Below are 25,617 nucleotides of genomic sequence, written 5' to 3'. Positions count from 1 at the left end.
CCGAATTTGGAACATTCCGAATTTAGGGCGATTGGAACTAGGGATGATCCGAATTCGGGGCGAATAAAATTTTGGATGATCCAAATTTTGGGGCGTTTCAAATTTGGGGTGATCCGAATTTGGGGCGCTTCAAACTTGGGACGATCCGAATTTGGAACATTCTGAATTTGGGGCGCTTCAAAATTGGGACGATCCGAATTTGGAACATTCTGAAATTGGGGCGCTTCAAACTTGGGACGATCCGAATTTGGAACATTCCGAACTTGGGGCGATTGGAACTAGGTATGATTCGAATTCGGGGCGAATAAAATTTGGGATGATCCAAATTTCGGGACGTTTCAAATTTGGGGTGATCCGAATTTGAGGCGCTTCAAACTTGAGACGATCTGAATTTGAAACATTCTGAATTTGGGGCGCTTCAAACTTGGGACGATCCGAATTTGGAACATTCCGAATTTGGGGCGATTGGAACTAGGGATGATCCGAATTCGGGGCGAATAAAATTTTGGATGATCCAAATTTTGGGGCGTATCAAACTTGGAACGATTCAAATTTTGGATCGCCTCAAATTTGGGATGATTTGAATTTAAAGCTTTCGAAATTTGAGACATTCTGAATTTGATGCATCCCGAATTTGAAGCATCCCGATTGTGAACCATTGCAACCGTGATCCAGATACAGCTGAACCGTAACATGAGAAAAAATGAATCTACAAAACCTATATTCTCTCCAAAACTGTCATAGAAAATTTGAGCCAGCAGGTATATCCCATTCGGTGAAACATTTCGGAATTGCGTCTCGCGCCAAGGAATTCGTCGGAGCTCGCCAATAAGCTGTTCCCGTTCGAGAAAGTCTGATCCGCGAGCCGCGTTCCACGTTGACGCAGGGGCACCGAGAAAGCGACGCATAGCTCATGCACGAGCGTAGACAGATGACCGGAATCGAACAAGGAACGAAACGAACGGTCAGACACCGAAGCAGACGAACGAAAAGGGATAAGAAAATCCGGCGTGTTTCGGCTGACGTTAGATCAAAGGAGACGAATACGCTGCGACCGAGGGTAGAACGAAGCCGAGAGCAAATCGCACGGCATCTTGTACGAGCGGGTATAAATTAAATTAATTTGATGGAGGCGGAGTAGCTGCGGTCGCAGTTAAACTTCCTTCGCGTTCGTCGTTGCACGGTCGTAACTGTGGCTGGGAATGCTGACAGTCGTTGCGAAAATTTGGCTGGGAAAGTCATTCTGGGTGGAAACTTTAGATTCTATTCTCTTAGGTGTATTCTCGATGTTTTATATGGGTAATGATTCTGATGATTTGACGGGATGATAGACTCATTTGATAGGATCATTTGATACACTCATTTGATAGACTCTGATAGACTCATTTGATAGGTTGATGTTAGTCTAATAGATAGATAGGTACTTAGGCTAATAGGCTGCTGGTAGGCAGACTGCCCAGGTATCACTTATGTATGTCAAATGATATTATTCATACAAGGTTGAGTCACAGTACTTGTGAAGAAAAATTCTACGAGGCTATCCTACAAATTATATTACTTTTCAGAAATTCATCCTGTATATAAAAATTTGTTCAACGTCAGTGAATATGGCTTATAATCCAGATATTTCCAATAACAAGTTTGGATATATTACTGGATAACATATCTGGATAATTCGTTGCTTGGACAACATTTTGTTGCTCTTCGAGTTAATTTAGTCAGTAGTCCCATCTTATTCGTAAGATCCGTCGGCCATCAACATTGACGCGGTCCGTCGTTATTCAGAAGGCAGTAAAAAACGCGGGAAGCACGGTAACACGTTTTAAGAAGCTTGGAAACGAGCGCAAACGTTCGACTTACATTAAAATCCTTTCAACCGGAATCGTTCTCGAGGATGCGATTAACCGAAGAGGAACGAGGAGTCGCGTATCGGGACAGCAGCACGAGCTCGTCTTTTCAACAGCCAGCACGATATCGTCATCGAGCAAACAGCGTATATGCATTAAACCATGAACCCACTATCCCCGACGTCATATCCAATACACGTTGTTAGGGGGGTTGCTGAAGCCGGAGCCGGAGAAGCGGCGGGATCACAGGGGAGGTGGACGAGCTGGTTGCGGGGTGGTTTCAAGGGTGGCTGCCAACCCTCCCCACCATGGTGCGGTAATGGCATTAACCGAGCTGCAATATGATTACCGCTCTCGCAAGGTAACCTGATCACACCCGAAATCTATGGGGTGTCTGTAGAGGGACAATGTACCGTGCCTCGAATTGCTGCGCAACGTTACGCAACCGCGGACATCCCTTACCCTTCAAATATAAATTCTGCTTTCGAACGTTGCTCTAATATTTATATTCTTCAACTTCACTTTGCAGATATAGTTTGATTTAGTGTTCGATCTAATATATAGTTTGATGAAGTACATTCTTAAGCAGGTAGCTATTTATATCTGAGAACTACACACAATTTCACAATTTCACAATTTGACCGATTTGAAGTTAAAAATGACATACTTTCAGATTGAATGAGTAGAAGATTTCTTACAGCTAACTCAGAGAAATCCTAACCTTCAACCTCGACTTCCCCAAACTTCAAATCCCAGAATTTCGCCTTTAATCCTGAAGTGACTGAAAATATGATTGAAAGTAGATTGAAAATATGACCCAGATTAGACGATAAATCTGACCGACCGAAACTTCATAAATTCTACTTGAAGTTCTCGACTTCTCCCAAATTTTTGACTCTCCCCATCGAGATACGATCGAAAATCTAGTTCGTAGGTCCATTCCCTCTCTATCCCTTAATCGCGTTACATTTTTTGCAGCTCAGATTACCCGTGAATCATTAGATGCCCGGAGCCTGTTAGATTCGGAGCGGCATCGTGGCACCGCTCCTTATCTCGGCATTAGGAGATTAGTGTACCCCCTCTTCGTCAACGAACGCGTTTTTCCGTCTTCGCGTTCTTTCCGTTTCGACCTTTAGCTCCGGGTAGCCGGGGTAAAAGCAATTTAGGAAATGTTTCCTTTTTGTCCGCTCGATTTCGTTGCGTCGTTTGTCTTGATCGTATTAAGCGCGGTTCGATAAGCGAATGACCGCGGATAAAGTCTGCAGGGACTAGGAGATTGTTTCACCGATTGAAAACATTTTTATAAATGTTATGAAAAAAGGAGGCACTTACCGTGAGGTGTTGAAACAGCCACGCCCTGAGGATGTTGGTCGCCACTTTGGGGAAGATTCCTCTCTTCTTCTGGTTCTTCTTACCCGACGAATCGTCGTCTTCCTCGCCGGTGCCTTCGCCACTTCCGATACTCGCGTTACTCGCGTCACCTGAAACCCATTAAACACCCGATTGTTAATTTACGCGGAAACTGAATTTAACCTTCCTCAGGATAGAGCTAAAACATCTAGGTAGCAAAGTATACATCTGGATAGATAAGTAACTGGGTATCTTGATAACCTAGATGACTAAGTAATAGGTAACCAATGTCTAAGTAAGTACCAGGCAATCAGCACTTAGGTAACCAAGTATCTGGGTGACCGCTTGATAACTAACATCTGGATAACTGGTATCTAAGTACCTAGATAACTATTAACATCTGCAGAATCCTAGCTACTTGGTAAACAGGCAAATCTAGGTGAACAGATACTTAGGTCACTGTGTATCTAGATGAACAGGTACCTAGATAACCGGGTACCTAGGTGAACAGGTACCTAGGTAACCATGTGTCTAGATAAGCAGGTACCTACATAACCAAGAGCCTAGATAACCAAAAACCAAGATAAGCAGAAACCTAAATAACCAAAGACCTAACTAATCAGAAACCTAGATACTTAGGTAACCGATCCAGAAACTCAGGTAATCGATTACCTAGATAACCTGTACGTAAGAAACCGAACATCTGAATAACTACTTCCGCAAAATTGGTACCTAGATACCTAGGTATCTCCATAACTAAGTTACCTTTTAACTCGTTAACATATCAAACTTTCCCACATTCAATGTTCTCCAACACCCTAACAAAAACCTATGCAAAAGTAGGTTTACGATCAAAACTGACGAAAGAAATTGCGGAAGGCAATCTCCAACGCAATTCCACAAGCAACGTATATTATTAAGGGTGAGATTTTCGAGCGGTTTAAACCAAGCACCCGATTTTCGGTGCAAAGTAGACTGAGCGATAACTACCTCACCCCCGAGGCTGGTTCCCATGCATACAAACACCATTAAGCCACCCGCAATCACCCTGTCCCTCTTTCGTTGAACCACCCCCTGTAAACGTCCTAGCCCCGAACCGACGCTGCTGCCCCTTCCTCGCTTCTTTTCTAACCCCCAGAGCGTATTAATTCCCCGTCATTTATCAATCTTAGCTTTTTAATTGCACGGTCACTGGGGACTCGAGCAGCGAGACGGTAATGAGAGATATTAAGACGGCTTACGGTCACGCTTTACCGAGGCAAATATCATTTTTATAAATTATCGGACCACAGTCATTTCCAGGTACACCCCTAACCGTCAGACACATTCCCGCATTAATTAACGGAGTTGATGAACTTGGGTATCAGGATCTTTTTGCGCAATTTGTTAGATGGATATTTTACTTTTTTTTTCGATTAATTTTGATTGGTTATACACGATATACTGTAGTATTATATTTATAACAGTGGATTCTTAATATTTAGTCTTAGTATTCTGTTACTTTGTTTCGTACCTGCACGCTATATGGCCACACGATGTGCATTTAGATAGTCTGAGTACCTCATTATAATATCTACTTTGTTACCATTTTTTACTCATTAAGTTAAAGGTCATCTTTCTCACCCGAAATCGTGTGCAAAGGTTCATATAAACATTCAGACTAATCACGCGATTTTTCTGTGTCAATTAACATGGAGATTAGGAAACCCGGTTTCTGGAAGTGTATCTTAAACACGGAAGCCTATTTTTTTAGTGTGTTAGAAGGGCTATTCATTGTGCAACTCTACATAAGTTGCGGCCGAAGGTTTCCTCTACTTTTGCATTACAATTTGACGCCACAAGATTACTGCAACTTTTTCACAAAGACTACTTTCGTGAAATATAAAAATCAATTTCGTCCAAATACACAAATTCTAATTAAATATGAAGAATATGCAGAATGAAAAAAAGTGCATGAAAGGATTATACTGAAGTATTCTTGCATAACCGACTAGCAAATTAGCATCGAAAGAAAGGGAAATGTTGTACAAAATCAGAATACACAAATCACCGGAGGTACGTGATTAAAATCAGTGTACATAAATGGAGTCGATAAGTAAGAGGTCGATGATCGAAATTCAGCCGGCGTGTCGGTCGATCGATCTCGTTAGAACGGCCGGAAGTTGAAGGTTCCTTTGTTCCTTTCTCTTTCTCTCCCGATCGGCGCGAAAGGAATACGACAGGCTACTTACGCGGACGGATTATAAATGACCGAGCCTTATCGTGCTGCCCAAGGCTCCGGTTCCCAAGGTTCTATCGTAACAGAGAGATCAGGGTGAGCCCGGTGCTCCCAGGGGTTTCACGATGACAGGTCGCCCGGGGGCGCCAGCTACCCCATCCTCTCCCCGTTCGTCGAACGGACTCGTGGCCGAGATTAACTTTGAATTCGCCCGACGAAAAAGCCTGGTCGCTCGAAAAGAGGACGAAAAATTTGTCCGCCGGACGGAGCAGAACGACGGGAGATCGATGGAAATCGGACCTGAACGAGACGTATACCTTCCCCTCGACTCAAGGCCAGAAAATCGAGGGAAAAACGATCGACTTCGATCAACCTCACTGCGACCACCTGCCATTCCGTTCCTACAGATTTGATACTCCATCCTCTACTTCGGAGATTAAACTTCTCTTTTATTACGGATGCATCCTCTGCGAAAATCATTTCTGAAGGTCATTGTTTCAGATTTGTGGGATATGTTGAATATTATAATGCTCTTCCTGATACGGTTTTTAGGTTAGATGTATACATATGCATATGCATAGATACATATATTAAATACCTTCGACTATGAGTCACATAAGTGACAAAATATTATATGAGGATACTACATAATATACATCGTTTGAACACTTTCATGTAATACATTGAAGAAATCTTGAGCCAAAACTTTTGTCAAGATGAATAATCGTATGAAGCTCCATGTTTCATCCCTCATATTTATGTGCTGTATTTTTAATCCAAAATTGTATATCAAACTAAGTCTACTAGGTCTACTAAGTTCATACTAAGTCTACTCAGTAAATATCAAATTTGATAAAATGAATGAATCAAACTAAACTCTCCACGTTGATGCAAATGACCGCCATTGAAGCAGTCGATGCGTGTTAATTCGTAGACAAATCTTGTTCGTTCCACATGCCAGATTTGCGGCGAATCGACGCGTATCTCTTCATCTTTCGCTTCTTGCAGGTTCGTTTTTCGGGCGGGATTAGTTTCTCTCGCGGAAATGAGAAATTCCTGACGAGCCAAGCGGGCACGTTGCTTCTTCGACCGATACGTCAGGGTACGAGTAACGGCAGCGTACGATCGGCACGCTACATTAACTCGATTCACCGAGTAAATTAACTGCAATCAGGGGGACGCTCCGCTGGCCATTCCGTTATTCCGCTAGCCGGCTGCCGGCCGTTTCGTGCGCCTCTAGACCGCTCTATTCGCCTGCACGGGCTCGCCATTACGAACGGCCGAGGGTGGAGAAGATTCGACGTTGTTTTTGTTGAGGACCGCGGGACGAAAACAACGGAGGAAGGGATCGAGGTCCTTGTGAAGCCGACCGTGGGCAGACGGATGACGTGATTTCTTGGTTGTTATTGCGCGATTCTGCACCACGTTACGAACACTTGTATTCATGTAAATCTCTGGTGGATTATGTAGGAAAATTATTAGAATCAATATGGAGTCAAGGGTCTATGTATCGTCGTGTGATTCTTGACACTAAACTCAAAATCTGTTGTTACATGTTTGAGATAGAATCTGAACCAGAGCTATTGAGATACACTTTGTAAAATTTCAGAGAGCGAACTTTACAATAAAATATGGTATAAGAACTTTAGAGTGAAATATCTAATATCATCTTTACATTCAAATTTTATAAATCTTGATCGAATTTTTAATACTCCTTAATTTGAAGTTAAAGTACAATTTGCATAGTGAAGCACTGTTGAACACGACATTGCCGTAAGATTTACCCTTCTTAATTTATTTTAATATTGTATCAGTTCCGTATAACTCGACACGGCTAGAGTATCATATAAACACAGAACATAGAAAATATGAAGAAAATACTTATAAACGCAGAAAGACAATAAGATAGTATAAAATTAACAAGAATCTTGAAATTCAAACTTCCAATAATCTTCGTTCTATACGATATGAATTATTCAACAAATTAACACTCCTCGTTAGCACATCCTCTAAACAAGAAATTTTATTACCTATCAAGTATCTAGCGATAAATTTCCCATCTATCCCATCTACCGGAGTCTATACAACGATTTCACCTAACGTACGATGTATCTAGTTTCCCGCCACGTTGAAGTAACAAATTACAATTAAGAATCCCACCTGATCGTGCGCGTAATCCGGCTGCGCTGTTACTCGCGCGTGACCGATAAGGCGAACCGGTGTTTCTCGATCAAGATCGACTAGTCACGGTGTATCCTGCAATAGAGTCTCTCTAACATTTGCAACAGTAATGGCGCGTTTTCACGTGACAATAAGTCGCGACTTTCAATTGCTGTCAGCGTTCTCAGCTGCTGATAAGCACTGATAGGCAACAGTGATACTGCTGCATGAATCAATGGGCAAAGTGATCATTTAGCGAGGGAAAGGAATCGTATTTTTTTGTTAAAGCATTTACTGTTATAATAGTTTCGAGTGTGTAGGATTGCAAGAATGTACGGATGTTAGTTCGGTGTGAGAACAGTAGATGTCGTTGCTGCGTGTCTTTCTCGCTAGTGGTTGGTTAGGTGCGCATCAAAAATTGGGTACAATATTAGTTCGATAGGAATTCAGATTTTGACATATATCATAGGAGTACGTTTTTCATTGAAGTATCTTGGAAGACAATACGAAAGGAGAAAATAAAGAAAAAGTCTACACAAACAAATTTTATTCTGAAATTCGAAGTCCCCTCTGAAATTGCAAAGCAAGTTTCGAACCCCTCAAAATTGTATAAAATTCTTAAAAATTCTTAAAATCATATACTATGAAAAAGCTCTAAAATCTCCTGAGACAAAAATTTCCCAAAGTTTCAAAATTTCTGAACTGTCCTCGCAGATCCAAAGTTCTTAAGTTGCAAAAATTCAAGAATTCCTAAAATCCTAAAGACTCATATTCTAACATCCTGAAGTCCCAAAGTGTCAAACAACTCGAAAGTTCCGAAGATCCGAAAAGTCCGAAGTGTCGAACACCTTGAAATTTCAGAGATACCCAAAATTCGAAAGACCCATAACATCAATGCTAAACTTAAGTGGTTCAATGGTAGTTCAATGATGTATCAGCATAGAAATCTCCTTCGGCATAATTCGTCAGCCGATAGGTATCTAACTGATTTGGAAATGATTTAAGTGTCAAATAATCATTTCATCCTAAAATTTATCATCTCGACAAACAGCCGTGCGAAAAGTCGCGAAAATTGTGCGCGGCATGCGACTTGTACACGGTCCCGTACGACGCGTTTACGAGGCGGCGCAACAGAGTGGCCCGCCGGGGTGGGAGCCATATCGTCCTCGTGTTGATTTACGCGGCGCACCGTGCATTTTTACTGCCGCGTTATAGAGATTTAAGTGCAGCCAATTATACGTTTACACCGTTCCCGAGTGCTGGCCCGTTTCTCCCCTTCGTACGGAGATCAGACACGACGAGAATCAAGCGGGTCCTGACGACCAACGCGGACGTCGGGGAATAACACATTCTCTGTCTCTCCTCCCGTGCTTCTTTCTTTCGAGCTGTCGCGGGCTATACTTAGCCGATGGGTCAAGAATAAGCGAAGTCTCACGTCGGCTTCACTATACGCTATTTCGAGAGGGCCGAGCGGACACGGGCGAAACACGCGGTGCTGGAGAACCTTCGATGGACGGTGGTCGTCACCACATGCCACATACACTTCGCAAACTCTATGTTATATTTCTGCGCGTGAGGAAATTGTTATAAGCACCTTTTAATTCTGAAGTCCTAGACTTATACTGAAGTCCTGAACTGTTATACAGTAACTGGAGACAATTACATTGTAGTCTAATTTTTACATTTTTTTGCATAGACCAGCTAGTAAAAAAATCGACTATCTGACTACCACCAGTTACTAGTAACTGTAGTAAAGGACTGTAGATGGTTCCTTAGTGTGAACAGTTAGTATAATTCAAACACCTAGTAGCTTCAACTACCTTCTACCTTTAAGTACCTAGTAGCTTCCAGTTGCACCTCCTACATTTTTCACTGAATGTCCACATCTACCAAACGCGAACTATTGACTGAACAAGCTTTTAATATTAAATCTCTTCATGAACTCCACAATATTTCACTTTGAACATGCAGCGAAAACTATGAAGACTTGTAGCTTTTCAACATAGATAATTTACAGCTTTGTTCAAGATGTCACAGCTGTAACTTCGTACAATTTGAAAGACATACTTGACAGAAAGTACAATATGTTTGATAGAAAGGATAAGGTGAGAGAGCGGAAACAATAAGCGGCAATGACGGTAATAATCGTGATCGAAAACCAATGAGGCGTACGTGATCATTAAGGAGAAAACCGCAGGCCTAAACGCGATAACACGATTATTCCGTGGAGAGCAGGTAGCAATTAACGTCACGCCTCGCGAGCCGTCATTTTTGCCGTCGATCCTCGAGGCTGACAAAAGGAATCTAGAAGACAAGCAGACGAGGCCCGATTCGACCACCGAATACGTGTTCGTGGCTCTATTTGGTGTGGCCGCCGCGGACTGTCGAAATAAACTGCGCATATGGCCACCGAAAATAAACTCCTTATTCCCATCCCGTCGAAGCGAGGACCCTGCTTCTTCCCTTGCTTCGCTTCGTCTCGCGCCACTTCGTCCCTGCGGATCCGAACTCATCGAAACAGCCCCGACCTTACATCGCCACCGTGTAGGCAGAAAATGCACCGGATACCGAGACATTTATTCGCTGCCATGAAGGGAGCAAAAGAATGAGATCTTTCGAGGCATCTGTGGATTTTTCGGGTTAGGTTCAATTTTTATTCTTTTTGGTTTACTCGATAGATGGTTGTTGTATGAATACTTCATCTAAGTATGTAACTTGGCATAATCGATGGGTTGAATGGTATTGGTACCTTAGATACCTTGTGTTAACTTTTGATCACTTATGGTTCTTGATGCAATCACAGGTTAATACAGCTATTGTATGGAATTGAAATTTCTCATAGAAATATCACATGTATATTTTATAAAAATGAATGAGTATTGATGCTGCTCAGCAATAATATATTAAATACTAATATTAAATAGGTGTAGTATTTTCATAAAACTATCACTTGCATGAACACTATCATACACATATGAGTTCAATAAGAACCCCTTCATACACATATCAAATATGTCAACAAGACCTAAAGCTTTCGTACAGTAACAAAATACTGCGACACAACGAGATATCATAATCAACAAATTACAATCAGCAGTGATTCAATCCCTCTAATTAATGAAAATAAATGAAAAATGGAAAATTTAGCAAAATTTTCCATGTGTCGCAAATTTTGGCAGACGACTTGGCAGCCGAATATCGGGATTCTAAGTATAATTCAGCGGGAAACGCAACTATATTGATGGATTATTTTCAGTCAAATTGCGACGAGTAACGTCGTTGAAATTTGACAAAATATCACCATTAAAGCTCGGGATTTATTTATTGATATTAGAGAATGTGAAATATGAAAGGAGTTAAATCAAGCCCCGATACGTATGTTCGCATATTTCATTTTTCAAAACACACGGCGAACGTCAACGCAGAAAAAAAAGAGCGCACACAGAACGAGCGCCGTTAAGTGGAAAATTTAATATCCCATGCTTTTGTATGATGTAATATACGCAATAAAACGTCCCTAGCGTTTTTACGCGGTTTTTCACGCGTCCAGGCTATAAAATATAGATGTATGTATGTTTTAGATTCGTGCGCTATAAAACCACCCCTCGAAGTGCTCATTCGTGCTTGCTTCTTTTAATCTTCTCCGAATACTATAAGTCTGCGATAATAATCGATGTGACGTATCAACAAATTTTTATTTAATGTATTATATTTTTGAGCGAGTATACGAATTTGATTCGGGGGTTGTTCAAAATTAATTTCCTCGGAAATAAAGGGTTGTATGAAAAATAGTTACTCTACATTTTCTCTTTATTTTTTTATGAGGAACCCATCTCTGTGTGGCAGTAAGAATTCGAGTCATCAAGTCTTGTATAATAATCGTTTGAAGTCTAATACCCTTGTGTTACATCTTAAGTTCGACGAAAGGATTCGTGGGATGTTCAAAATTAATTTTCTTAGAAATAAAAGCACGAATGAAAAATTGTTACTCAACATTTTCTCTTTATTTTTTCATGAAGAATTCACCCCTATGAGGAGACAATACTCGGATCATCAGATCTTGTATAACAATCGCTTGAAATCTAATGTCTGTCTTCTATTAAATCTGCAATTTGACGAAAGGAGGCATGACATGTTCAAAATTAATTTTCTCGAAAACGAAGACTCATATGAAAAATCGCTACTCTACATTTTCTCTTCATTTTTCCCAGAGGAATCCATCCCCGTACGAAGAAAGTACTCAATCTACAACTTGCACAATAATCGTTAGAAATCTATATGTATAATATTCTAGCTACATAAAAAATGATTTCGCAACCCCTAAGAAAAAATTATTAATATAAAAATAAGAGGGTAGTTTGCAGGAAGCGTAAGAGCTCGCAAGTCCCGAAAGGGGTCAACGCACCAAAACACGCGTGTTCGTTCGGCCTCGACTAGCAACCACGGGCAGAGGCCTCGTTCAACGATTCCAAAACTATTTTCGTCGATGAGAAATGCAGCACGGCGTATCGTGGCCCACCCCGTGCTCCCATCGTGGTTGGTTCCCCGTTCCTCCTTTTTTTTCCTCCGAAGCCAGCCCTCTTCCGGCGCGGTTCGTGCATCGCGTCGCTCGATTTGCCGTGGCGCGAGCGTATCCCGACCGGTCGCGGTCGCGCCGCTACAAGGCCGACAAGCCGCTTAATCCGAGAATCTGCTTAACCGAAAGATTAATCGGCGATCGTGGGAGAGACGAGGCGTCCGTGGTGTCGCGGTGACGGCGTCCCGCGGCAACAAAATCGGCCCGCGTCGACGAGCACTGCGGCGACCAGCGGCGTGCACACTTTGTAGGAGTTTGTCTTACAAATGAGCCGAGCGACGGGGATAATTTAGTATGCTGCGCCCGCCAGCGTTAACCTTTCGCCGTGCGACACTCGGACACGCTCGTTACGCTTTGCTTAGCTCTGCCTTGTTCGCCGATTATCATCGACATTGGAAAACACTCGAAAATTCACACCGGTTTTTCTAATTACCTCGGAGCCTTCCTTTTGAGATGTTGAAATGGAATGTCATCAAGGTGTAAACTTAACCTCTGTGAGATCGGATTGTCAAAGTTGTACCCTTGTCACAAGCTGAATACTTGAACTTCAACTTCTTCTGATTGGACATATGTTAATAATACGAATGTGCTGATGTTTTGCTCAAATGAAATACTATGATGTGGAGAACTCTTGATCTAATCCATGGTAGCTACATACACATACATATAGTAACTATAAACACATATGTAGGGACATGTAATTTAAGCACATGCGATAATTTAAGTAAATAGATTTTGCTTCAGTGAATGTAACCTTTTAGACTGAATATAAGCTATATGATGATGTGGACATCTCTTGATCTAATCCATAGTAACTACATACACATATGTAGGGACATGTAATTTAAGCACATGTGATAATTTAAGTAAATAGATTTTATCTTTTTAGACTGAATATGAGCTAGACAAATATTTTGTTCATGATTTCCGTTTATAAGAATATATTTAACCCCTGATGGTCACACTCAAACTTCAATTTTAGCCACCTAATGAAAATCTGAAATGTGTCGAGCATCAAGGAGTGATAAGGGTTAATCCAAACGTGAAATCTAGACGTTCGATTTTACCCTTCGAGTCCAATTTCAAGAAGCCCTAAATCTGAAATCATTGAACAAGAGTTTTCATGAAATTCCTGTAGTCGGTGACGCAAGATCGTCGCCAGGGAGAGCCGAGAAGACGAAAATACCGACCTATCGTCAACGCGAAGGGACGAAAGAACGAATTTGTTGGGATTAACGGGTAGAATTGGATTCCTGGAATTGCTCCGTTTTCGAATTTGTGAAAAGCCGAGATTTCGCGTTCATTGTTTATAGAAACTTGGGAAAATGTTGAAACGAAGCGGTCGAAAGAGAGGCGTGTTTTTCGACACCTGACGCTGCTCGTCAACCGGTAAACGTCGGATGTCCGACGTTTATTTACGAAGTCGAAATAGAAACTATTAATAGATTTCGTAAGGGACCACGTCTTCGTTCCTCGAAATTATTTGGCACTTCGCGCGCCGTCGAACGCGTGCCTGACAACGCTCGAAGAATTACGATGCACTTTTCCCAAACGGTCCTACAATGTAACTCGAAATGTGAAATATCGATCACTCGTAATTAACGTAGGAGATCGCAGGAATTCGATACGAAATAAACTTTACCTCTCGTTTTATTCAGCTCGCCATCTTACATGCTAAAATATCGATTGCATTTTAATAAACGATTCCGCGGATAAATTACCTTTAATTGCGACTTATCATATTATCGAAGCTGATCGTATCCAACATTGTTCCCCGGCATTTTACATAATCAAAGTCTGTACCGTTTGAATCTTTTAACGATCCGATATCTCGTTGCGCTTCAGCTTCTCAATTATCGATACTCGCAACTACCGTTTCTCAATCGTTTTGCATTCCCGATACAGCTTGTAGTTTCTATCTACGATCTCCGTTAAATCCTTGATGATGAAACACGGCTTGCGTAACTTTGAAAAAATATCCACGATTCCGGCTCACCCAGTCGTCTGACAATTTGAAAAATTTAATTGCGATCTCTATCGAACAAGATTTAATTCTCCTGCCCGTAAGAAAAACATGCGATGTTTTCACAATCTTGAAATGCTACAGCTATGTTTAAAATCTTCGAACAAATGTTTCATGTTTTTTTATGTTTATTATTCTATATTTGCATTATTGTGGTGGACCGTCTTGTCTAAATTTTTGCGATACTAAATCATTTTGGTGTAGCCACAAAAATATATTAAGGTTATCCTACATTCGAATATGTACAGGATGTCTCACAAGTAGTGTAACTGAAAGGGACTGTAGCTGAGGTGAATCTGAACCAATAGGGTTTGAAGCTTCTTGAATTATGTTTTGAGGGTCCGGTCAGAAAGAAGACCCTAATTGTCAAGTGAAGATCTTGCACCATAGCTTATTAAAAAATTTCATTTGAATGGAGTTAAATGATCTAAGATTGTAATTAATGAACCCTCACACAAATGTCTCTTCACCCAAAGAAAATTTCACCAGAATAATCAAAACTTGTATAACTTGAATAATCGAAATGCTAAGAATTGAAAACTAGTCCAGAGAAATTGCAAGAAGGAAAAGAAAGCCGGTCGGGGCTTACGAAGACGAAGAGCGAGCGAGCGGTTGATTGAGACATCGACGGAGCGGCTGTGACAGTTATCTGATTCATGGACATGCCGAGTATATTTTATGCCGTACGACCTATGAATACAGATCGATCGGACGCGGGACAGCGGCGAATGTCGGCATCGCTGGCCCGACGAGATCATAGGTGCCTCCTCCTCGTATACGGATATATCAATTACGCGCGCGTACGCGAACCGCGCGACACGTAGCAACGCGAAGAAGAAGCGAGCGGAGCGGCGCGACGCGACGCGGTTAGAGCCACCGCTCGGCGGGGAACATCGCATTACGATTCATCAGGCGTCCGGCCTACCAGTTCCGCGAGGATCCGCCGAGATACTTATCCGCTAACAATCCACGTGATAAATCGCCGATTTGTATCGACGCGAGACGTCGGACCTATACAAAACGGCACGGATTAAATCGGACGATTACGAGGCAAAGAGAAAGCCGAATGCTGTGTTATACTACTTTTTGAATGATGTTACTTGGGAAGATTTGCTTTATTTTCAGATGAAAAGATGATTTTGAAGATGATGTCGAATTTGGATGTTATGTAGGAAGGATGATGTAGATCATGTAAAATGTGGATGATAGAGGTCATGAAATAATAATTACAAATTATGTACTTTATTATGAAGGAGATTGATGATGATGAAGAAAAGTCAGATAATCTAGATCATGAGATAAGATTCATATAATCAGATCATGAAGAAATATAGATGATGTACAACGTAACAAAAGAGGCAGATGGTAAGCATCATGTAGAAAAATTCAGATAATCTAGATGATGAAGATAATACAAATCATGATGGCACAAATAACAAATCATGAAAAATTCAGATAACTTAGATCATGAAGTAGTGTATTTTATAATGAAAGAGATAGATGATATCATGAAGAAAATTCAGATAATCTAGATCATAAGATAAGATGCAGATAATGTACATCATAACAAAAGAGACAGATAGTATAAATCATGAAGAAAATTCAGATAATTAGATCATGAAGAAATACAGATAATGTATGTACATCATAACAGAAGAGACAGATGGTATGCATCATGAAGAAAAAAACAGATAATCTAGATGATGAAGATAATACAAATCATGATGGTACACATGACAGGTCCTGAAAAAAATTCAGATAACCCAGATGATAAAATAGTGTACGTCATGACGAAAAAGATAATATGAAGAAAATTCAGATAATCTAGATCATGAAGATGATGACGATCTTGAATGTAGATCTTGACGATTCAAATGATATAGATTATGAAAAAGATACAAGTGGTATAAATTATGAAAAAAGCTGTAGATGATATTGATCACGAAGAAAGATGATGTGGATGAAAAAGAAAAATGATGTAGATAACGTGGTCCATGGAAGATGAATAAATCCAAAGTCTACACATCTGAAACTTGAATAAAAATGAAAGAAGCAAGAAAACTAGTTCCACAACCTAAAGTTCTAACATCCAATCTAAATGATCCTCGAATGATCGAAAGTATGAGAGCATCGACTACTGGCAATGCGAAAATAGCCTCGAATGGGACCAGAAACCGATGCAAAACGACAAAAAAGGTAAGATGGCGTAGCAAGAAGCATCTTGCGCAACGAGTAAAAGACAGCTGTTAGTTAACGCAAGCATTAACAGTCGCGGAGGTAACGCGATATCTGGCTTTGGACTACGACGAAGACGACAACGAGGACGTGAAATTATCGTGGCATGCAAATCGAGAAAACGAGATTCGAATCAGAAGGCGCGCGATGCTTTCGAACGATACACGGTTACGGTTGTCTTGCAGCGTCCAGACGCACACGCTCGTAGCCCATCAGCCCTCGTATGTAGCCCGGCGCTCGTCGGGCGGCGTAATGGAAGGTGAAACGGAACGAGAAACGTAGAAAGCAACGAGATATCAGAGAGTGTGGCCGATGCTGGCAGCCAGGCACGTACGGAGATTGCGCTAATTAATGCCACGGGACCGAGAGGACTGCGCTGCGGGTTCGTTGATGTGCTGCCGTTGCGAACGACGCTGTTACAATGATAATTACCGGCAGAACGTGAGGCTCCGTCTTAATTGGGACTACCGGGGCGAATTAATAACGCGACACGCCAACGATGACCCCGCGCGCGACACCTTCGTGAGCCCTCGAACGCTTGCCACTCGTCGATTCATCCGCGAGACACGAAACGGCCATAAACCTCCATGGAACGCTCATTACACCGAATGCAATTTCTATGCTAAACGAGGATCCTCTTGCAAAACTTGCGATTCGATTCGATGATTTAATTATGGTAGGAGGGTCTGGACTACAGGTGGACTCATTTTAGATGTGGCGACTTCGGATGTTGGTCATGTATTTTATAGTAAATAGTTCCAAATTTTGCAAACTCTCAAATTTCCAGATTTACAAATTCTCAAGGCTTCAAATTCTCAAATTCTTTAATTCTCAAATTCTCAAATTTCCAAATTCACAAATTCTCGACATTCCATTTTTCCAAATTAATAAGTCTCCAAATACCAAAAATTCCAAATTCCTAAAATCCCAATTCCCTAGATATCAAATTCTCTAGGGTCCCAATTCCCTAGATACCAAATTCCCTATATTCCCAATTCCCTAGATTCGAAACTCTCTGGATTTCAAATTTCCCAGATTCCAAATTCTCCACATACCAAATTCCCTAGATTTCCAATTTCTCAGTTTCCAAATTCCCTAGATTCCAAATTCCTTAAATTCCAAATTTCTTAAATCCCCAAATTCCCTAGATTCCAAATTCCCCAAATCCCCAAATTCTCTAGATTCAGAATTCCCCAAATCCCCAATTTCTCTAGATATCAAATTCCCTAAATTCCAAACTCCCTAAATTCCAATTTCCCAGGTTCCAAAGTCCCTAGATTCCATATTTCCCAAATCCCCAAATTTTCTACATTCCAAATTCCCCAAATCCCCAAATTCTCTAGATACCCAATTCCCTAGATTCCAATTTCCCACGTTCCAAATTCTCTAGATTCCACATTCCTTAAATTTCAAATTCCTTAGATTTCAAATTCCCTAAATCACCAAATTCTCTAGATTTCAAATTCCCTAAATCACCAAATTCTATAGATTCTCAATTCCCTAGGTTCCCAATTGCCTAGATACCAAATTCCCTAGATTCCAAACTTCCTAAGTTCCAATTTCCCAGGTTCCAAATTCCCTAGATTCCAAATTCCCTAAATCCCCAAATTTTCTAGATTCCTAATTCCCTAGATTCCCAATTCCCTGGGAAACATCCTTGCCTTAGTACCAATACTATCATCTCTAAACAAATATAAATACGTGAATATTCATTAGGAAAAGAGCGTGACGTCACATATGAGCTTCAAAACTGTGTCCCGCGTGTGAAGTGTATTTCTTGAAAAACACATGTCACCACAGAAGCACCGATAGTACCAAGGTCCCACAAAATGATTCGCGAAAAAGGCGATAAAACGAGTCGCAATAAAAAAGAGCGGTTAACGAAGCAATGGACCACCGGTGGATACACGACCGGGCGTCGTCGCGACGCTCCGCTTCTCGAATCTCTTCCTCCTCTGCTCCCGGTTGACATTCGTCGGGGACGGGTTTCTGTACATGTGACGAGCACGTGTCTCGAACTGGTACATATCGGCTTTCGTCTTGGAATTAGTAAGCGCAGAAAGAGAGAACGGCAGCGAGACGGACGGAAGGCTTTACTTTTTGTCACCGTGTGCGGCGTCGCGACGCGTTTAAACTTTTCGTCATGCATCACGACGCGTTAACTCCCGTTTATTTCTAGTGACCCTTCTGCCACATATTTATAACCTAATCGGGTGCGAACGCGTCGAATACTCCTCCTTCGAACGGACGCTATCTATATTTACTACAGTTACATCCAAGTATATTGCCAGCAGGTTCGAATCTGCTTCGATAATTTTGAAGTTTCTGGGAATATCGACGCTATTAATACGTTTGTACCGGAGTATTGCAGAGAATTATGGACATTTGTCTACAAATTTATTTGTAATTTTATGTGTATTCTATTTTGTTGGGTGTTCAATATATTTTGGATGAAACTGACTTCTTTGGCAGTCATGGTGCAATTATTGCTACAATGTTTAGATAAATAGAGAAAATTGAAATGTATCTTGTATTTAGGGACTCTTGATTGTACAAATACTTGGTAAACTCCAGACGTGCTATGAATATCAAATTTTATTGTGTATCTGAAGTGTAATGTCACGAGTGACACATAAGAGGGTTGTGTCTCCTAAGAACATGGAAATTTAATATCTAGCATGTTTCAAGTTTCTTTAAAATTATTTTAGTAATTGTCATTATTGCCCATTATACTGTTTATACTTAACAAATATTGTTCATCAAATATCATCAGATCCAGCATGAAAGAGTAGCTCAAACTCCATCCAGCATACTTCAGACTGAATTACAAAATTTAAAAAAAAAAATGTCTAGCTGTATTAATGTGAATTAATAAAAATGATCGATGATTTCCGAAAATTCATATCGGAAGAGGTTCTTGGCCCAGAGAGGAACAGCAACAGAGAGCAACGAAGAGAGGGCAAAGAGAAATGGGCGCCGGTGGCCAGTAATGAGCCAGAAAACTGGCGACAGCTACGCTATGCCCTCTATATTCTATCCAAACGAGACGAGGCGCGATATTGTGCGGCGTTCTCTCGCGTCTACAGCTCGCACACGCTTCTCTCCGCGCGTACATTGTGTGGTGCACGCGCGGGCCCATAACTCACCGCGGCTGGCCCGCAGGCCCGTCTTGTTAGCGCCCCGCAGAAACCGAACCGAGAAGGACCTCTGCTAACTATGATACCGTCTGTTCCACCGATATACGCAGAACCCGAGGAGAGAAAAACGACGAATAGACGCGAACCTGAAAAGGCAAACATCCGCGGTTGCCAACTTGCGATTTTACCTTTAAATTAACCTTTATATATTGTGTCTAAGTGCTGCGATATATTCCGAACCCGTTGAAATCATTCCAACGTTTATTTCGGGACCTGATAATTCTACCCTGATTTATGTAATAACATCTAGAGGCTTCAGATCTCATTTGATGGAAGATTGAGATGCTCCTACAAGTTGGTCGAATAAAAAGGATATTCTCGGTGAATTACAAGGAGTGAAGTCAGTAGTTGAAACTATGTCATAGGTTTGCTTGAGCGAAGAGATTCTCGGTGAATTACAAGGAGTTAGTCACAGTAGTTACAACTATAAAGTATGCAAATGAACGACAGTTTCGAATTTGAGTTACAAAACTCAGATTCGAGAAAAAAATGGGATGTGCAACATTGTAGAAAGGTAAAGTGGTCATCAGGAATAAGGAAAGAAAAGGAAGAAAGCATCCCCTGTTCCCCGTTCCATGATCCTCCGCCAACGCGCATAAATGCATAGCTATCTCCGACCGCATCTTCCCCGGCGGAACGAGCGAACGAAAAGAGTGCGTTATCGGTGCTTCGACCTGATAAATCCCCCCACCGAAAGAATAATGAGTCGACATTATTCATGCTGACCCGTCAGCGTCGCTCGACCGGTCCACCAGTGTTCTGCCATCTTTCTCGCTCCTTTTGCCTGGAGCCGACGTTTTCGACGCATCGCCATTAGGGGTTCCTCGGGATCGACAACGGAGCCCGTGGCGATATTAGGAGGCCACCATCAACTGGAATTTTCTGTACGGATGTATGGAGTGTACGGATGCGTTGGTACCGTTTGGTCGATAGTGCGATTGTCTACTTTTCGCGAGATCGTAAATTATGCGGAAACACGGAAGGAGAGACTGTAATGTCGCGTGGTCACGAGATATGTATTGGCAGCTGAGAAGGATTGTCGAGGGAAGGACTGTAATGTTAGGTTAGGTTACTGGTTTTCTTGATCTTTCGGGAAACTTTGTTGAAGAAACTGATGATATTCAAGATATTTCTTTCTTATTGTAGATATAAAAAATTTCATTCTTAGACTTTTATATTCCTAGACATCTATATTTCTTAGACCCTACGTTCCTAGATCTCTACATCTTCTATACGTCTGTATATCTTTCTATATTTCCCTATTTCTATATTTTCTTATTACCATATCTCCCTGTACTATATCTCCCTATTTCTATATTTTCCCATTCCCATATCTCCTTGTCCTATATCTCTCTATTCAAATATTTCCGTATTCCCATATCTCTCTGCCCTATATCTCTCTATCCCTGTATCTCTCTATCCCTATATTTCCCTATTCCCATATCTCCCTGTCCCATATCTCCCTGTCCCATATCTCCCTATTCCTATATTTCCCTATTCCCATATCTCCTTGCCCTATATCTCCCTATTCCCATATTTCCCTAATCCCATATCTCTCTGCCCTATATCTCCCTATTCCTATATTTCCCTATTCCCATATCTCCTTGCCCTATATCTCCCTATCCCCATATTTCCCTATTCCCATATGTCTCTGCCCTATATCTCCCTATCCCTGTATCTCCTCATCCCTATATCTCCCTATCCCTATATCTCCCTATCCCTATATTTCCCCATCCCTATATCTCCCTGCCATATATCTCCCCATCCCTGTATCTCCACATTCCTTCCCCAAATTACCAGTCATCACCTGACAGAACTTATCACACGTGAAAGTTTCAGTTCGCAATAGAACCAGCAATGTAACAGGACTCAATTTTTTCCGACCATCCGTCGAATCGATGTATTATTCATGTTTGCCGACAAGTTACAGACGAGCCAGATGAAAAAATAGGTGGAAAAATTACATCAACCGGAATCAATATGTGGCACATAGTCGCGCGGCCGATGGTCGCTAGTCGCAGCCGAGACGAGCGGACAGCTGTAACCGTTCCGATGCAATTTCCGCTCTCGGCCAGAAACAAAACTCGCTATTGCGCTACGACTAGAATCGAACGAACCATCGCGTTCTCCCATACGCATCTATCCGTGACGTTGAGTGACACATTTAGCGCTCGCGTCCGTTTTATTACGGTGCCCGTTTCGCGACACCCATACCCCTTTCAATTTCGCCGTATAATAAAACACCCGGCGACAAATTCGCCCGTTCGAAACCGGCCCGGTCAGAAAGCGAGACTTCGCGTCTCGAGTTGTCTTTAATTCTCCATAAAGTCTAGAACTTTGTTGCGGGGATTTACAGTCAGCTCTCAACGATTAACGTACACTGATGTCGAACGTTTCGAAGAATGGTTTCGAGGACTATAGGAAAAGGAGGGGTTTGAAGGATATACGAAAAGGTAGTTTGTTGCTCGTCTTTTGGACGCGTTATTCAGTCGAGAGACTCGCTTAAGTGCTACGGTGACTTACATCCCTCTGGGGCAAGGGCGCGTTATGGGGGCGTGACCGTGTATCGTCCCGTCAGGGATCGGACTGGTAATGGAAAGTTTGTCGAAAGCCAAAAAGGTCGACCACTATCCATTGGGCAAAATATCGTATAAGTGGGCTCAAGAACTTGTAGGATTAAACTCTGAACAAAATTTGATCCTCTGTCATTACGCTAAGTCTCGTTTTATCGGGTATTTTATATAGACGGTAGTGGAAAAAATTTTATACATGATATTTTGAACATGAGTGTCATACTTAGGCTGACGTTTGAATTATTCAAATCTATTTGCACATATGTTCATAATGTGAAATTTCGCAATCTTAGAACTAGAACATACCCTAACTGAAAAGAGATTGCGAACTAATGCACAGAACGTTAAAAATAAATCATTCACAATTTCCGTAATCAAGCAATCTCTCCGAATAGTGGAAACAGTGCTTTATGAAACAGCTTGTAACGGATATTGAATGGCTGCTCGAATCTCAAGGGTCCTCGAACGGAAAGCAGCGCGGTACCGAGAGTCCAAACGGGTACTTACGATCAACTGGCGCAGCGAAGCATCGCTGGCGATACATCATCCGGAGTGCGCTTATCTCTCCAGGATCTGCTATCTCGTCAGACCCCTGCTTTCTATCGAACAATACCTCGCACGAGATGTACCCTGGTCCCAGGAGATCGTGGTTACCTTGCGACGCGCTTTTGAACCATTAAAATTTTTTTGACGATGCGACTTATACTTTCGTTCACAAAGAAATTCCTCATAATTAGTTACTGTTCACATTGCGATTCTAATTTATCACATAGTAAATTTCGGTTGAAAGACTCTATAGGTTAGGTAAATGACAAGCTACAAGATTTGTCTTCTAGATCTTTGTCTCGCACTTGCCTGGCCACTTATTTACATATCTTAAGATTCGTATGCATTAGGTAAGTTAGCTAAGTGACCACATTCTATAGTTCTGTTCGATTGTGCGAGGTTGTCTAATGTAAGGACAGTCTGATTTACTCGTCGAATGTTAGAACAATCTGATTTACTTATCCCATGTAAAAACAATCTGATTTACTTGTCCAATGTAAAAACAGTCTGATTTACTTGTCCAATGTAAAAACAGTCTGATTTACTTGTCCAGCTTAAAGACGTACTCTGGTAAGTACCATATGCCAGGTGAGTTATTAGGCTTGCAGGTGACACAGAACAGTTATCAGACCTCACACCTTTGTCTGTGTAAAGTCTGACTACTTTGTTCACCTCAAACGCAGCGTCTCTTTACAGAAATCTCAGTTCACAAATCAGGTGGGTTAAGGAACAAAAAATGGTGCATGACTCGAAACGAAATGACGTTGCTTGATAAGAACGTTCTATAATTACCCCGACGTCGAAAGGAATCCGCGAGGTTGGTCTAATCAGCTGGCCGCGATTATTATCTCCATTTGAAGCGTACGCGGAACGTTTCGCGGCGCATAGAAGGGGCCATATAGGAGCGCCTAATATGGCGGTCCGTCTCATTGGCTGCCTTAGGTGGATACGGATCGTTCTTTCGTTCGTTCCCCGCTGTTCGAGAGGCTCCGGCCGGCTCTCGAAAGCGCGAGAGTCGTCTTAACACAGGCTCGCACACATGTTTCTGCAAAGGTGGGAGAGAGGTGCTGAAGATCCGAGAGGAGAGAAACGGGAGGAAAGAAGTTAGAGGAGGGCCGTGCGTGCTCGTGGGATGGAGGCAGCATTCCATCAAACCAGACTCCATCTTACGTACGTCTAACCTCCGGGCAACGTGTATCTCCCTGGCTCCGTCTTCTTTCCACGCACGGCTTTGCCGTCCTTCTTCGCGTCTCTGAAATCGATCGAACGTTGCTCGCCGCCGTTTTTTCTCGACAGCGTGTAAAGTCCGGCGCGGGATCAAGGGATCGCCGATCGACGGGACAGAGCCCCGGCGATTAGTTTCTATTATTTTCGTCCGACTGGAAAGTGGATCGACGTGACGCGAACACGAAAACTTAAATAGCCGACACAAGGCTGATGTCATTCGTTCCCGACGAATGAGCGTCGATTTCGTGCACGTATATATACGACGGATGATGCAATCGGGGGGAAAAAAGGACGAGAGGGAACGTCGCCTCGGATACTTCTCGGGAAGAGTCACGGGTTGACACGTTGAACGTCAACGATAAAGAAGCATCCGTCTTGGGAGGACGCGAGAAAAGGTCGACGACGCGGCGGCGAATGAGCACGTTGACGCGTCCCGATGGATGCATTTTTAACGGCACGAAAATAGCGGCAAAAACAAGGCGTTCGGCTTCGTTGCCGCGAGCCCGAGCCACGGGAGAAGCTCATCGCAGACAAAACAGCGACAGCTGCGACAAAAACGACCACGATGTAAACGGCCACGACGACAAGCAGTCCGCTACCCAAATTTTCTCCTCCCTTTCTTTCTTCTCCGCTTCGGAATCGTGCGTCTTCGTGTTCAAACATAAGTCTCTACCAACGAAAGCTATTCGCTCTAATCGTTCGTTCTTCTGACCCTTCTAACCTTTGTCCACTTCTGGAGCTAATGATTCACCCTAGTAATTATCACATACATCTGATCACATACAGAATTTTCAACATATGCATCTTTGAAATGGTATCGATGATAATGGAAAAATGTTATGGAAGGTTGACGAGTAGCTTCGGAACAGATTTCCAAGGAGTAAATAGCGAGGACCAGGTTGTCCAGGGATCTGGAAGGACCGAGGTCAGGCACGCTCGAAACGACACGACCACGACGACGATATCGACACCCAGCCCGGCTCGTAAACCTAACCCCTTATGGCGGTATGGAACGGCTTGCACGGCACGTAGCTATCTCACGAGAGGCCGAAACGAGCGGATCGCGAGAAAACGGGAGGGAAGAGGCTCGTGCTGGCCGATATGCAGATAGAAGAAGTAGGTGTTCGACGAATATGCAGCGTCGCGTGGGCGAGACCTTCCGTTACTTTACGATTATTTTACCGCGTTGCCTCGAGTTGATGTCGCTGAAATCGCGGCGAAAAAAAAGATCGAGGGGATTCGCCGAGTCGACACGGGAAACACGGGAAACGATGATCGTTTACGACGGATCCGATGTCCCGGAGGGATAATCGGTATGGAAGTTTATTCGAATCGTACGGCTCGGTTAACTGTACCATTCTGTCCTCTCGAGATCTTTTAATGCGGGAAGATTGATAAACTTCGGAGGGAAATTCTGGGAAAACGAAGAGATAAATATAATCGTCAGTGTGAAAGTTTGCAAAATTCTGCTTCCGAATTTTCTGATTCATAAATTATCGGAGTCTCAAAAATTTTGAGAGGGATTTGGTAATCTGATCAGTTAGAAATGTTAGCAAAATGTGTAGGAAATTTAGGCATTTATAGATCTAGACATACAGTCATTTAAAAAATTAAAAATTATAGATTGTAGCAATTGGAAGTTTGAAAGCAAGTGACCGAGATGAG

General features: G+C 42.1%; 1 protein-coding gene across 3 annotated transcripts in view; it reads right to left on the bottom strand.

The window, feature by feature from the left end:
• hth (Meis homeobox homothorax) overlaps window positions 1-25,617 on the bottom strand; it is a 565,080-nt gene that overhangs the window by 199,372 nt on the left and 340,091 nt on the right. For all 3 annotated transcript variants that reach the window (XM_012281928.2, XM_076536623.1, XM_012281931.2), the window contains one exon: window positions 3,180-3,328. In XM_012281928.2, the coding sequence (XP_012137318.1) occupies window positions 3,180-3,328 (149 nt within the window). The remainder of the gene's footprint in view (window positions 1-3,179; window positions 3,329-25,617) is intronic.

This window comes from Megachile rotundata, chromosome 10 (genome assembly GCF_050947335.1).
Source record: "Megachile rotundata isolate GNS110a chromosome 10, iyMegRotu1, whole genome shotgun sequence".
Classification (NCBI taxonomy): domain Eukaryota; kingdom Metazoa; phylum Arthropoda; class Insecta; order Hymenoptera; family Megachilidae; genus Megachile; species Megachile rotundata.
This window is presented reverse-complemented; position numbering and strand designations above follow the sequence as displayed.